Source organism: Naumovozyma dairenensis, chromosome 9, assembly GCF_000227115.2.
Source record: "Naumovozyma dairenensis CBS 421 chromosome 9, complete genome".
Taxonomy (NCBI): domain Eukaryota; kingdom Fungi; phylum Ascomycota; class Saccharomycetes; order Saccharomycetales; family Saccharomycetaceae; genus Naumovozyma; species Naumovozyma dairenensis.
Genome location: NC_016487.1, coordinates 259,363 through 275,144, shown reverse-complemented (window position 1 = coordinate 275,144; position 15,782 = coordinate 259,363). Strand labels below are relative to the sequence as shown.

General features: G+C 31.6%; 7 protein-coding genes across 7 annotated transcripts; 3 read left to right on the top strand and 4 right to left on the bottom strand.

The window, feature by feature from the left end:
* Positions 1–204: 204 nt before the first annotated feature.
* Positions 205–1,973, bottom strand: RPL7A (60S ribosomal protein uL30; the record flags this gene model as incomplete). Its single annotated transcript, XM_003671877.1, has 3 exons — positions 205–834; positions 1,366–1,459; positions 1,963–1,973. The coding sequence occupies 3 exons, from the start codon at positions 1,971–1,973 to the stop codon at positions 205–207; spliced, it is 735 nt and encodes a 244-aa protein (XP_003671925.1).
* Positions 1,974–3,449: 1,476 nt separating this feature from the next.
* MPS2 (Mps2p) lies at positions 3,450–4,559 on the bottom strand (the record flags this gene model as incomplete). Its single annotated transcript, XM_003671876.1, has 1 exon — positions 3,450–4,559. One exon carries the CDS (start codon positions 4,557–4,559, stop codon positions 3,450–3,452), a length of 1,110 nt encoding a protein of 369 aa, XP_003671924.1.
* A 594-nt stretch (positions 4,560–5,153) lies between these two features.
* HSF1 (stress-responsive transcription factor HSF1) lies at positions 5,154–7,871 on the top strand (the record flags this gene model as incomplete). The annotated part of the gene is made up of 1 exon (XM_003671875.1): positions 5,154–7,871. One exon carries the CDS (start codon positions 5,154–5,156, stop codon positions 7,869–7,871), a length of 2,718 nt encoding a protein of 905 aa, XP_003671923.1.
* A 1,025-nt stretch (positions 7,872–8,896) lies between these two features.
* AFT1 (DNA-binding transcription factor AFT1) lies at positions 8,897–11,530 on the top strand (the record flags this gene model as incomplete). Its single annotated transcript, XM_003671874.1, has 1 exon — positions 8,897–11,530. One exon carries the CDS (start codon positions 8,897–8,899, stop codon positions 11,528–11,530), a length of 2,634 nt encoding a protein of 877 aa, XP_003671922.1.
* Positions 11,531–11,872: 342 nt separating this feature from the next.
* RPB9 (DNA-directed RNA polymerase II core subunit RPB9) lies at positions 11,873–12,241 on the bottom strand (the record flags this gene model as incomplete). Its single annotated transcript, XM_003671873.1, has 1 exon — positions 11,873–12,241. One exon carries the CDS (start codon positions 12,239–12,241, stop codon positions 11,873–11,875), a length of 369 nt encoding a protein of 122 aa, XP_003671921.1.
* Positions 12,242–12,538: 297 nt separating this feature from the next.
* On the top strand, positions 12,539–13,162 carry MNP1 (mitochondrial 54S ribosomal protein bL12m; the record flags this gene model as incomplete). Its single annotated transcript, XM_003671872.1, has 1 exon — positions 12,539–13,162. One exon carries the CDS (start codon positions 12,539–12,541, stop codon positions 13,160–13,162), a length of 624 nt encoding a protein of 207 aa, XP_003671920.1.
* Positions 13,163–13,866: 704 nt separating this feature from the next.
* Positions 13,867–15,309, bottom strand: NDAI0I01070 (uncharacterized protein; the record flags this gene model as incomplete). The annotated part of the gene is made up of 1 exon (XM_003671871.1): positions 13,867–15,309. The coding sequence occupies one exon, from the start codon at positions 15,307–15,309 to the stop codon at positions 13,867–13,869; it is 1,443 nt and encodes a 480-aa protein (XP_003671919.1).
* Between the last annotated feature and the right edge of the window lie 473 nt (positions 15,310–15,782).

The window sequence follows — 15,782 nt, the reverse complement described above, 5'->3', positions numbered from 1 at the left end:
AACAATGAAAAAAATATAGACTATAAAAAAGTATACATTAATATTATTATACAAATAAAAGCACTGTTGATTTGTTGAATAAGAAGGATTGATTGATGGGATGGATGGATGGATGGATGGGAAAAAACAATATTATATTTCTTATAATTAATTAATAATTAATTAATTTATTTTTTAAACAGAATATCTATTATTTTAAACTTCTTAGTTCATGGACTTGATCAACTTGTTGATGAATTCTTCACGGTTACCGAAAGAACCACCTTGGATAAAGTGCTTGAATTTTCTGGAAACACCCCAACCACCGGATGGGTTAGATAACTTGAATGGCCACAAGAAGTTGTTAGCTTGCTTGAAATGTGGACCAACAGTGACTAATTCATGAATCAAATCATCGATGGATAATAAACCGTATTTACCCAAATGAGCTTCAATGATAGAGTTATCAGATAAAGCAATTCTTTGCTTGTTAATCTTACCGAAACCTCTCTTGTAAACTAATTGTCTGATGGTAGAGTAAGATGGGTAACCATAAGCAACGTATGGTTCAATCAATTTCAATAATTCAACGGTAGCCTTGGTGACCTTAACAAAAGTACCAGAGTTGATTTGAGTCAATCTCAATAATTGTAAAACCTTTCTTGGCTTTGGTGGGATCTTGTTAATACCCTTGATTCTGACAACGAAAACTAATTTTTGTTGAGCAGCAACATAGTAAGAACCAGAAGCCTTGGCATCACGCTTAGCTTGAATAACAGCTCTTTCAGCAGTTTCATATTCAGCTTGGTAAGCAGCATTTCTGGATAAGATGATAGCTCTCTTTTCCTTGTTAGCCTGAAACACATAATAAAGAAAAATAATAATAGAATTATTATCAATTTTTGTTTTTGTTAGTAAAGATGAAAATGATAAGATAGTTAAAAAAACTATGCCTCATTTGTAAAACAAACGAATAAAAGAAATAATGAGGTTTTTGTTCATGATAGGATATTTCCAGTCCGATTGGTAATTAGCTTTCAGTGGAAAATTTAATTTACTTTTTCTTTTCCCTTGAAATTTTCAAATAATAAAATCAGTCGAAAGATGGTGATAAGTTACGACAACATTGCCTTAGCTAGTCGAATATTGTAATGGGATACAAAAGGTCTTCATCATAGTAATAATATGAAAAATTTCAAAGGCAAAAAAAAAAGAAAAACACATTTCAAGTGAAATTAACAACCAAAAGAACTAAAAAAAATATTTATCTTCTTGAACTAATGTGGACTCACATTAAGACAAAAGAAACAATAAACCTTCTTTCTCATACACGGGCATTGGTCTTCTTACTTGTAATAAAAGAAACGAGAAAATGTTTTAACATACAGCCTTACGTTCAGCTCTTTCAGCAGCAATTTGTTCAGCAGACTTTTGTTGAGCCTTGGACTTCTTCAATTGAGATTCTGGGGTCAAGATTTTTCTGTAATAAAAGATATAATATTGATAATAATAAAAAAAATTGTTAGAAACTTTGTTCATTAAGTTTTTTTCGTTTCGAAGTTACATCGAACTGAAAACACCACTTTTCATTCGACGGAAAGAGGGAGTTGTACAGAGATATCCAGGAGGTAGTATTGAATTTAATATTGTGTCCAGAATTACAGTTTTAATGGTGGATAAGGATAAGTAAAGAGTTTATCTTTCCTGCTTTTATATTAAAAAGAAAAGAATGGACTATATTATTCAATAACCAACGTGAAAATATCTTTGACCTATATTTAAATAGGTAATCCCTTACGATATTTTTGATAGTTTATCATGATAAATAAATCAGTAATCGCTTTAGTAGTATTAGGTAATAAAAGTGAAAAAGAAAAGAAAATATTAAGGTACACCATGGGAAGTGTTGTCAAATTGGAAAATGTAGGTCTCATATCGGAATGTAACTTGATAATTCATCGTAAATTGAATTCTATAACATACTGGGCAGCCATTTTCGATCGTGATTTACAGTGTCTTTTCAAATCAAATATTACTAGTTAATAAAATAATGAGACTAAGGTTTAAGGAATAATGATAAGTTGATATACATAGAGTTTAAATATTTGATGAAAATCGATAACTTTTGGGAAGTATACCGTGGAAAATCAAACCTACCCATTCTTCCAAAAGGATTATTTTTTTTGCGTCTTCGGGGAAATTTCTCCAGGAAACATCAAAATGCGCAATTGGGCGGGAAAACAAAAAATACAGAAAATATAAAACATCTGTGCACGAGTTACATCTTTGTAATGTGTGGGTGTGTTGTTGTTCTTACAGTCACAACTTGATGGTCTGTTTATTTGAACAAGGAAATACTGCTTATTGATAAACTATTTCTAATTATGCTTCTAATTGCCACAGATATATCAATATATATGACCTCGAACAGTAACTAAGGCTACGTTAATCTTGTGTGATCCCAACTTGACCATAACTAATAAAAACCTATATTGCTACGTAGAGTTATATTATACTGTATGTTCCCATAGCGACTCTCTATTTTAATGGGTATTTAGAAAATGAACGTAGGACTTATATGATATAAGTCTATGAACAAAGTATTAGAATACAAGGGTTCGACCACTACGTAGATATTGTGTTGTAATGGTATCTCATTGTGACTTCTCAATATCGTCACAGGTTCTTTCTTTTCTATTCTTGAATTTCTTTCATTTGTTTTAGTCATCGCAAGTGAAATCAACGTGAACTCAAACTTTTGACACTTGAATATATGTCTATTCTTACGTAAACAAGGAAAAAGAATAAATAAGCTTAGAACAAAAAAAGAGAAACAATAAAGAAGAAAAATCAGTCCCGAAAGATGGTTAACAAGTAGACAACATTGCATATAGCTAGTCACTTAAAATAATGTCTTAATGACATCTATCATCACTTTTTTCTTCATTGTTATTATCCTTTTTTCCCATTCGTTATTTATGATGGTTATGATTTGGTACGATTATGAACTCACAAAGGCAAGAAATCATTCATCATTACATTATTTTATGCCCTTGTATGGTAGGTAGGCATACTTGGCGTTCTTTTCATACGAAAAACAGGTTACCACATGATATGCTTAAATTGGTAAAAGAAGAAACTAATATTCTCTGCCCTTTTTATATGGAAAAGGGAAATTTTGTTGTTTACTGCGACATAACGCAACGAAACGAGGCGCGTCTTAAAATAAAAAATATAGTTGGCATAAAATATTAATTAGGGCTTAATGTACATGTGTAGATATCTCAAAAAAATATGGATGATAGGACCTATGGATAGAGTAGAGGAAGCAAATATCGTCAGGATTCGAATGAAGAATATAATTACATTATTATTATTTTTATAAAAAGCGGATTCTTTTTATATAGCGAAATATATTTTTTGCAAATGGCAGATGCAACTTAGAAGTTATGAAACGTGAGAAAAAAAAGTCACGAATTATTTAATGCTCTCATATACGCATCAAAAGCTTCTTTATCATTCATGATGTTGTTGTTACTAGCATTGTCAGGTGTAAAGGTGAATATAGAAAGCATATCTTTTAAACTCCAACCTAAACTACTTAGCCAATTAGATCTTTCCCACCATGATAATTCCCATTCTATACTTGCATTATCTTTGCTGTTAAAGAGATAAAATATAACCAAAAAAATGACTGAAAGAGAAAAAGTCAATATCGGTAAAAGATACGGAAAGAGGAAATTGGAAAGGGAACTTATGATACCTGAGTGTTTCTTGCGTTCATTGTTCGAAATTATAGAATTATCAATATTCGTGGGAATGTTGAAGGGTTTCTTTAGTTCAATCCTTTCTTGTAATCGTTGAATAATCGATTTTTGCTCTTGTATTTGTCTTTTGAATTCAGATAATAGAAAGTCTTGCTTGGGATCTTTTATTCCATCATGTTCTGATAAAGAATATTGAGAATAATTACTTGAATATTTCTTCCCAACATTTTCTTTATAAAAAAGGAATTCTTTTTGTAAAAATTGGAATTTTCGTTTATAAGTTTCTACATTTTCCTTTAAGTCATCAATTAGAAGTTGTTTTTCAGATATAATATTATCCTTTATACCTAATTGCCTTGTTAAATTATTTATTTCAGCAATCAAATTTGGATTTTTTTTCTTCTTGGGGCTGTTATTATTACTAGTATTCGATGGAGATACTATGATATTTTGTTTATCTTTAGTATTAGCATCATTCTTACCAATGGGTTCTTTCCCATTCTCAATTGGAGGACCTACAGAAGTTGTGGGTTTCAACATTTGGAATATAGTAAAATTGACTAACTTCTTTAGAACATTATTAACGTCATTCTTAGTAATTTTATAAGTAGGATCCTGTGAGGAAAATTGTTGTATTAAGTTGCTTTCATGAGTACTCAGTGGGCGGATAAATTTATCCTTATTGAATTCAAATAAATTTGTTAATTCATCGGCAAATATGAAACCTTGATTCTTTATATCACATGAATTCCAAATTTCATTGAACATTTGCTCTTGTTTCGAAGAGTCCATATTAGGCGATGAAGGCATCATATTTTTGCTTCAAGTACAAGGATACTATCCACTGATTATACCTTCAACTGTCAGTAATCCTAACCCCATATTGATGGTTTGTGATCTTTTCATTCAATCAAAGAACCACTATGGATGTAGGTAATTACTTGATAGTACATAAGTTCAGCGTCTTCTACAGGGTAACGCGCCCTGGAAAAATATCAACAATTTTTGATATTTGAAAGAAAAGCTTTTATGGCATTAGAAGGGAAGATTACACTATGACAAGCTCATTTTGGGGGAAAAGCATACCGGTTCCTCCCATCAATCATACATTGAACCAAATTATAGCTGTGTCTCTCCTTTTACAATATACTAATATAAATACATTTCCCTTTTGGAACAGGTTGTTTTGTCACAAACATTAACTGCATATATAAAAATCCCAGCATTATCGGTGACCGACATTTTTGTCATCTCCCCCAACTAAATTATATCAGAAAACATCATAAAAATACATCAAAAAGTTCATATTGCATTTATTTTTTAATTTTCTAAAAGAAGCAACATAAGAACTCGGATTTGAAGTTCCAAATTTTTACATTACAACTCTTATATTTTCCTATACAAAAAATGACTAACTCAGGCAAAGTACCGGAATTGACAAATATAGATGATATAGCAAATATATTGAACCAAAATGGATTATTTACCAGTGAAGAAATACGCTCTGATCCTACTCTTAATAATACTATAGAAAAACTTCCATCTGTTTCCACTACAAATACTTTCTCTGAGATCAATAATAATAATAATAATAATAATAATAATAATAATAATGCTCAAAACAATATAGATAAATCTACCACTTCAAGTGTCATTGAAGATATTATAAATCCTTCTTTGGATCCAAATGATAATAATAGTAAGCATGCCACTAACATGCCTTCTCCTGTAAAAGATCTAATACGCAGAACGAATAGTCCGTTAGGTAGATATAGTATCCCAAATTATAATCATAATCATACATTTACTTCAAATCCTATTGATACAACAGGAGCTACTTCTTCAAACAATAATATTAACAATTTTAATGATCTTCTTCCCAATCTGAATACCAATAATAATAGTAATAACAACAATGGCAATATACCTATGTCTCCATCATCCCATTTACCCTCTTTTAATTCAGGTGAATTATTATCTTCAAAGATTCTTTCAAATCCTTCCAATATGCCATTACAACAACAACAACAACAACAACAACAACAGTCTAATTATATTATTCCAGTATTATCTAATAGCAAAACAAACAAGAATATTAGTCCAACAACCACTAATAATAATAATAATAAAAATAATACTATCAATACATCAGGACGACCTCAAAATCAAAATCAAAATCAAAGTCCGAAATCAAGACCTGCTTTCGTAAATAAAGTTTGGAGCATGATTAATGATCCAGTGAATAAAGGATTAATCAATTGGTCGGATGATGGTCGTTCATTTATCGTTCAAAATAGAGAGAATTTCGTTCATGAAGTTTTACCGAAATATTTTAAACATTCCAATTTTGCATCATTTGTCAGACAATTAAATATGTACGGTTGGCATAAAGTTCAAGATGCTAAATCAAATTCAATTTTAACAACAGCAGATGATAGATGGCAATTTGAAAATAAATTCTTCATTAAAGATAGAGAAGATTTATTAATTAATATAGTCAGACAAAAAAATACCCAAAATAATACAGCTAATAATCATAATAATAATAATAATAATATCCAATACACCACACCACAATATAATAATAATAATAATAATAATAATAATAGCGCTATATCGTTCCAAAATTTATACGGTAAACAACCATTACAATTAACAAATAAACCTCATCAAGATAATGATAACATGACTGGGCATGATCAAAATCGAGCCTCACACCCATTACAAATAGACACATCATTTGTATTGAATGAAATAAATCAAATTAAATACAACCAAATTGCCATCTCGAAGGATATAATGAGGATTAATAAAGATAATGAAATGTTATGGAAGGAAAATTTAATTACAAGAGAAAGGTACAGAAATCAACAACAAATCTTGGAGAAAATTTTCAGATTTTTAACCTCCATGGCTCCACAACATATTGATCAAAAATTAATTATGGACAATATTTTGAATACAAATACCGGTGGTATAAATGGAATCAGTAATTATAATAATGATGGTACTAATACTAATGACTCCTTATCGCCATCATCGTCGAGTATTACAATAAATCCTATATATACAAATAAAATGAATCAATCTATGGAAACCATTCATCATGATAATAGTAATAACGATCTTACTAATAATAATCAAAATGAACTCGATTCAAATAATAATGGAATCAATGGCAATAATGATGCATCATTTTTTGATGAATTTTTCAATGCGTTCAATACTACTAGTGGAACAGCAGCCGCAGGGCCAAATGGAACAACCACCACAACAAATGGACCAATTTCAAGACCAAGGTATCTATTGAAAAATAAGGCTAATTCTTCTAATGGTTCATCTGTTGTCTCTACTCCATATAAGAATAATAATAGTAATAATGATACTACTAGAATATCAGAAATCCCCTATGATGCAGATGATGATAAAGAAAAAGAAGAAGAAGTAGACAGAAGTATACATGGACGAGTAATAGAACAACGAGATGAAAACGCAAATAATAATAACGGCAATACTGTGTTCAATAGATTACAAAATGCAATCAGTGATCAAGATGAAAAAATTCATTATTTAGAAGATTTAGTTCATCACATTGATGGTTCGATGAATGTTGGCAACAACAATCAAATGACTAACGATCATCATACGGTTACGAACAAAAACGATTTTGATCTACAAGATTATTTTGAAGGGGCCCATGATAATGTCAGTACACCTGGTGGATTGACACCATTATTGACAGAAATTCACACTGGTACGCAACCTCATACTCATACTGATACTGATAATACTCATGATTTAATGACACCTATATTTGCACCATCTCCTACGATGACTACTTACAATAATCATAATATGTCACAATTTGTTGAGAATGGTGCCACAAACAACAGTAATTATAATAATGATCTCAAACGTAATTACGATTCATTAATTGACGAAGTATCCATGAGAAGTCCCATCATTGAAGAATTAAATAGCTCCACATCAGAGACATCTCCCGCATCATTATCAGCATATCAGCATAGTCCTAACACTTATCAAGAGGCAGCAACACGACAATCACAACAGACCTCACCACACGGAATTACAAATACGGCCAATAAACGTAGTCGTCGAGCATAAAAAGAAGAATATGTATGTGCTTTGTAACTACATAGGTAGACATAACAATACCGAAAAATATAGACCCATCGTAACTCTAGTATATATGTTTACATATTTTATATAAATATGTGACACTTGTGATGAAGAGAAACTGTGACGCGGCAGGTGACGGATGGCCACCATGTAGCGAATCAGCCGTGCACCACAGCTTATATCCTGTTACTGCACCCAAAAATATACACAATTTTCCGGAGATAATTAATTAGTTGATATATTCTCGAGAGAGAAAAAAGGTGCGTAAACAAAAGTTTTTTAATAGCCAAGTGGCGAAAAAGGGTATGCATGTACGTAGTCCTATGTTGATTCAAAGGATTGTGCCAAGAACATAATTATGAGGATGCTCCTGTCCCCTCTGACTTCTATCGCCTGTCAATTGCACGAATTGAATGAATGAATGAATGAATGAATGAATTAATGTATCATTGAACGAATGAATTGAACGACTGGATGAATGCGTTGCTTGGTTACATAGTTACCAATAGATTTTATCTTCCATCAACTTTGTTCAAGCTGCTATTCCGACTGCCAGGAAAGGATTAGTATTAGTATTCCATATCGATGCCCTTGGCAATTGCAAACTATTATCTAGACCTACTCATTCTGAACAAATAATAATAATCTAAGGGCCCATTGATTGTTACTGCAATAACAACGTCTTCTTATCACTAGTTTCTTCCTTGTCACTTCCGGAATCAGAAACGAAAGGAAAGGCAAAAAGGGCCAAGAAAAGAACTTATAGCAACACTTACTGCATTAGGAGAAGGAATTGAATAGTTAAATCTCATCGACCCATCATCCAATTAATGAACATATTCCATATTTTCCCTCTTTCCGATTTCATCTCATCATTTCACCAATTTCAAAAAAAATATCACAACTTTACATCTTTTATAGAGAAACTCACGATAAGAACTACACCAATACTCCACTTTTAAAAAGAACCTATAACATTTTTCCTGTCACCCCATATTATATCCAATAATATGGTTTATCGAAATAAAAATGAAAAACATAAAAACAATAATGAGGACACTAACAATAATATGGATACATATACTGGCAACAGCATGGGAGAAGAGAATGGTAGTTTTCCTATCCTCACTAATAATAGGCCAGGATCACCGTTATCTTCTTCGCCAGCTTCAGACACCTCTGCATCTTCGACAAGATCTTCATCTATAAGCGATAAAAAAGAAATCGCCTCGACGACAATAATAACGAATAATAATACTAAAACCGCCGATAAAAATACACCAACAGGTTTAAATACTTTTACTCCAGATAATATTCAACTTGCATTAAGTCAGGGCCAAAATAATTTAATTCATCTTGATCCTGTCCCCAATTTCATAGATAAAGCAGACATTAAACCATGGTTACAAAAAATCTTTTATCCTCAAGGTATTGAAATTGTTATTGAAAGATCTGATAATACAAAAGTAGTGTTCAAATGTAAGGCAAATAAAAAAGGTAGAACTTCTCTAAAAGATTTAAAATTGAAATCTGAACAGAATCAAATTGCAATCTTACCTCCTCCTCCTCCACCACCAAAGAAGAAAAATAAAAGATCTGTGTCAAGATTTAATATTTGTCCATTTAGAATTAGAGCTACATATTCTTTGAAACGGAAAAAATGGAATATTGTTGTCATGAATAATACCCATTCTCATCCATTGAAATTTAATCCAGAATCTGATGAATATAAGAAATTTAAATTGAAGTTAAGACAAGATAATGATACTGATGCAATTAAAAAATTCGATGAATTAGAATATAGAACAAGAGAAAATTTACCAATTCAATCTTCCATTATTCCCTGTGAATGTGGATTAACTAATGAAATTCAAAGTTTTAATATTGTATTACCTTTCACCATAGTAAATAACAACAATAATAATACTAATAGTAACAACTTGTCAAAGAAATCCTCTAACTCAAATCTTAATATTCAAAAACCAAGAACAAAATTAAATGATAAGAGGACAAAGGAAAATTTGTTGAAAAAATCAACAGCAAGTAACTTTTTATCTAATACAATGACAAGTTCGCCGTCGTCCAATGTAAATTCAAGGCCCACATTAATGACTCATTCATCTTCATCATCTTCCTCGATATCATCTTCTCGAAATAATCATATTCATACCCACAATCATCATTATCAACGACATTCTCATTACCAATCACATTCGAATGAAATTACCCTCCATTCTCATCCTCCTCATTCATACCATATCACGAATATGATCATTGACAGTGCTAATGCGAATTATTCCATTGAAGAAAACAATACAGATGATAATGATGATGATAATAATAATGATAATATAATGGCAGGATTTATAGATAATTCTATTCAAAATACCGCTAATGATAACAATGGGTTTATGAATGGTTTCGTACCGTTTGATTATGATTCAATTACAAATTTGAATGAAATTGACTTTACAAACATCTTTAATAAACAGCATGACCATATGTCTAATACTAATACAGACTTTTCCAACGAACAAGAATGTAACTTATTTCAAAATCAGACAAATAATAATAATCAACCCCAACATTTGAATTATTTTGATAATGTACCACCCACAAATAATAATACACAGAGGAACCTGAATTTAAACAGTTATGCTAATAGTAATATTGGCCATCAATCGTCGAGTGCTCTTAACCCGGCATTATTTGATCCTTTGTATTTTGCATTAAACCCTCATAATCCAGCAATGGACACATCATTCCCAACATTGAATACGCAACCAACAAATGTAAAAGATTTACAATCACCCTTGAATGAAATTATTAATTCTCCCATTTTTGGTAATACATTCTCTGAAAATAAAAACTCAGAATTATTATTAGATCTAATGACACCTCAGTCCCATCATTATCAAAACAAATATACCAAAAATGATGCTTCATCTTCTTCGTCTCAAGCTCCTGTAAATTATGAGTTCAATCAAAGAAAGACACATAGTGATAGTCTACAATATTCTTCATCATCGCCGCTTGCTTTTCCCAATGGAGACAAACAACAATCACAGCGACAAAAACGACAAGGGCCAGCATTTACAACAAACGATATGGAACATTTATTACAATATCCTGATATTAATAGTAATACACAATGCAAAAATAATCAATTTATCGATCAAAATCAGCACATAGTAATAAATAATAATAATAATAATTCAATGACAGCATTACAACGGGATTTGAATTTACTTAAAGGAATTGATGAAGAATTGCAATCAATAAATTTTCCTCCATTATTTACCACTACTACTGATAATAATACTCAAGAAACGTCAAATAGAATTCATTCATCATCAGTAGCTACTGATATTAATACTATAGATCTTAATAATTCCATCAACGTTGCTAACCATAACAATAATAATAATAATAATAATAATAACGATAATAATGTTGAACATAAACGACGTTGGAATTCATTATCAACTTTAACTACCAATAAAAATAGTAATAATGATAATCCTATGATTGATTTGAATGTATTAAATCAAACTACTCCAGATATCATGAATGACAATCGTAGACATTTTTCTAATTCCCGTGCTAAATCGCATGGTACTCCTAATAGTAATAACAATCATTAATATTATACATATAATAGTTATTGCTCTTGTCCATAAACAAGGAACTAAATAAAATAAAAAGTTCGCATTTCTCATTATTACATTCCTTTAATTTGGTTTTCTTTTCTTCTTAATATATATATATATGTGCGTGTGTGTGTATAAAGTCTACTGTATATGGATATATAACAACTCGTAAGCAAACGGTATCCTTCTGTTAATGACATACTTATGGAACAATGCTTTCGGTACTTTGTTACAACTAGAAGGGTACATGACTCCCTCCTGGTGAGCTTTTAACACCCGATACCAAAAGGCACATTGTTATTACGGTCAAAAGAATCACTAAAATATTGAGGGTATTTAAGAAAATTCAGTTCTCTTATTTTTTTGATCAGATGTAAATATATGAGAACAATGAAGACAAACAAAGAATAAAACCATAGATGTATCCTTCCTTCTTTGTTGTGATTGGAAGAACACATTATCTCTCGTATGACAATTTGGACATTCTCTATCTGACCTCGGTAGAGTTGGATCAGACCCAATATCTTGCACAACACCTGCAGTTTCACCAATATTCGTTATCAATTCATGCCTATAGACTAATGGAGAACCTGCTTCTTCTACATATGAACATGTTCTACATTCGAATAATAATCTGTTGTTTTCCTTATCCTCCCTTGGATATAACATATTATTACAATCACGACAAAATCTAAAAGTAGTCATTATTACTCGCTATTGTAGGTGCTTGTTATTCTTCTGTACAGAGCACTTCTGAAGTATATCAAATGTCCTTTCTTCTTGTTGAAATATAATAAATGTTCTTTCTGACTGAAGTTGTTTCACCTCAAATCAAATTTTCCATTTCCAATTTTTTTCAAAATTCATAACTTCTCGAAAAAAAGCACAACAACAGAACAGAGTTAAATGTAGATTTAACTATATATACAAAGACAGGCCAAAAGTCTTAACAAAAAGCGAAATAAAAGCATCAAAGACAAGTATTTCTGCGAAGTAATCATCATGTCTTCTCTATCAATCGTTGCCAGAAGAACGTCCTCCTCAACGACATCTATCATAAGATCATCCACATGTCTACGCAATATGAGCACGACTAATAGTGTGTCCCCTTCCCCTTATTTACGATCTTTCAACCGTTTCAATTCCACTTCTTCTCCAACAGCAGTGGAAGATAAACTTCCTGTAGATCCCAAGATCACTTCAATTGTGGATTCTATTTCGAAGTTGACCTTATTAGAGACATCACAATTAATTAAAGAATTGAAAACTACGTTGAATATTCCCGATATTACCTTCGCTTCACCATCTAGTTCCTCACTACAATCAGGCACCGGAGCAACAGGTGGTGATACTGGTGCTGGTTCGAATGGTGATGCTGCTGGTGCTGCTGCCACTGAAGAAGAAGAGGTTCAAAGTATTTTTACTGTAAAATTGGAATCCTTCGATACCAAGAGTAAAGCTAAGATTATAAAAGAAGTTAAGAATCTTTTGAGTTTAAGTTTAGTGGAAGCTAAGAAGTTTGTTGAATCATCTCCTAAAGTGTTGAAGGAAAATGTAGGGAAAGAAGACGCCGATAAAATTAAGGCCACATTAGAAGGTTTAGGTGCTAAAGTAAGCCTTGAATAATTTTTTCGTCGTGTTTCGTACGTATATTTTCTTATACTTTCTCTTCTCTATTGTGAATATCAATCTGTAAATATTATATCTTCTCTTACATATATATATGTAGCAAACTATATCAAAGACATAAATGAAATGAAATTAGTAACAAGTTAGTGGTTTACTCATATGCTTATGCTTTTGCCCTTTTGTTCACCCCGTAAGGAATCTTTTATCCAAGGGCAATAACTTATATAAGATTTCTTATAATAATGATTGCGATCATGATTATGATTATGATTATGATTATGTTATGATTATGATTATTCATTTGATTATGTTATGATTATGATTATTCATTTGATTATTTAATTATTTATTTATTCATTTTGTACTTCCTGGAAGTTGCAAGTTGCACCTTCTTATTTTCTTTATTTTTCATTCATAGTTGGACTAACAAGTTCATGAAAAAATGCATTAATGATTGTAGGATATGAAACAAATGATACTAAATAAAGAATGAAAGCCCTGATGATTATATTAAAGATACGTTCATTAACCTATATATATCATTCTATTATTTTTTTTTATTATCGATAAATTGTTTGGGATCGAATACTTCTGTGAACCGATTCTTAAAACCATATCATAATATTATATTACGTGATGTCTGAACAAAAGCGTTTCATAAAACACATCCTCTAGCCGCACAGTTCCTTTCTTCCTTCTCATTATAGCCATATATTAGAACCTGCGGCACCTGGTGGTTTGGTCTGTTGATTTGGTTGTTGTTGGTTATTGTTGTTAGGCACATTTGCAGGATAATACGTAGCACCAGATTGCCGTGTTTGTTGAAGAATTTGAGGTTGTGCTGGATCTCTTTGGGCTATTACAGGTGGGAATTGTTGTTGATCTCTCTGCTGTTGTTGTAATAATGGTTCAGCACCAGTATTTACTGGTTGACCTTGCAATGTCCCTTGTTGTGGTTGCTGTTGAGGAGGTACTTGTTTCAAAGCATCTAATCCTTTATCAATAGCTTGTAATAGTTCAGGAGGTAATGATAATGCAGCATTATTATTTTGAATGGATTGTTGTTTAATTTCTTCTGGAGTTGGATTATGTTTATCTTCATTCTTGTAATAATGGAAATGAGTAGAAAATTTCTTCATTGCCAATAACTTAATCTTATTAAACTGATCATTCTTATCCACAGTATTGGCAGAACCACCACCGTCTTGATTTGGGTCATCATTTAATAGATTACGTTGCTTTTCGACCATAGCCTTTGTATAACGAATCATAGTCCAATCGAATAAATGGTCATTATGATATTCTAATTTAATACTCAAGTCTTTGAAAAGTCTTGCCAGGTAAAGATAATCAGGTCTTTCTTCAAACTTTAAATTTCGGCAATAATTCATATAATCAGCAAATTCTATTGGTAAACCAGCACAAAGTGTATCCACACTTATACATAGTTTTTTCTCCAGAATTCTATCGTATTTTTGTTTCTTAGTAGTGGCCTTTAAACCTTGCCATGGCAATGAACCCTTACAGAAATATACCAACATATAACCTAAGGACTCTAAATCATCTCTTCTACTTTGTTCAATTCCCAAATGAGTGTTAACACTAGCATATCTTGCCGTGCCGGTTAATGATTTATTTTCTCTATATGGGATATGACGATGAGTATTGAAATCTCTGTATTTCTTAGATAAACCGAAATCAATAACATGGACGGTACTACCACGACGACCAGTCCCCATTAAGAAATTATCTGGTTTAATATCTCTATGAATGAAAGATCTACCATGGATGTATTGAACTCTGCAGATCATTTGTAGCGCAAGCATGATGACAGTCTTAAATGAAAACTTTCTATGACAATAATTGAAAAGATCTTCCAAAGATGGACCTAATAGATCCATGACCATAGCATTATATTCACCCTCACGACCGAACCAACGAATAAATGGTATTCCGACACCACCACTTAAATATTTGTAGACACGAGACTCATAATCCAATTGAGGATGTCTTGATCTGATGGATTCCAATTTTATACCAACTTCCTCACCACTAATTAAATTAGTCCCATGATATATATCCCCGAAGGATCCACTACCGATTTTTCTTCCTATGCGAAACTTTCTTCCAACTCTTAAATCCATAGGGTATGACTGGTAGTATCAATAATGTTCTTTTCTTTCTTTCTCCCAATACGGTGTTTTAGAACCTTGAAGTGATATACAATTTCTTGTTTTTGTGGCCTTATTGTCTGATGAACGGTAAAAAGAGAAAAAAGGACTCCAGAAAACTAATACGCAGATCAACTGTAAAAAGGATAAATATTCAAAAAATGAAAGTGATAAACAGTAGGTCGAATATTATTATATCAACTAAACAAAACGAATACAATTCCCTCTAAAAATGACCCTGTCTTGATCTTTTGTCCCAATTTGTCACGTCTAAAAACCTTCAAAGTTGACAATAATGACAATTTCTGATGTTTTTGAAATTTCGTTGAAAATTTTCCAGTCGTTTCTCACGGTTGTTTAGACTTACAAAAGAGTGTCACAAACTCTTTCCAGCAAGAGGAATCTATATCATACAGATGGTGGATGGATATGGATGCGTCGTCATA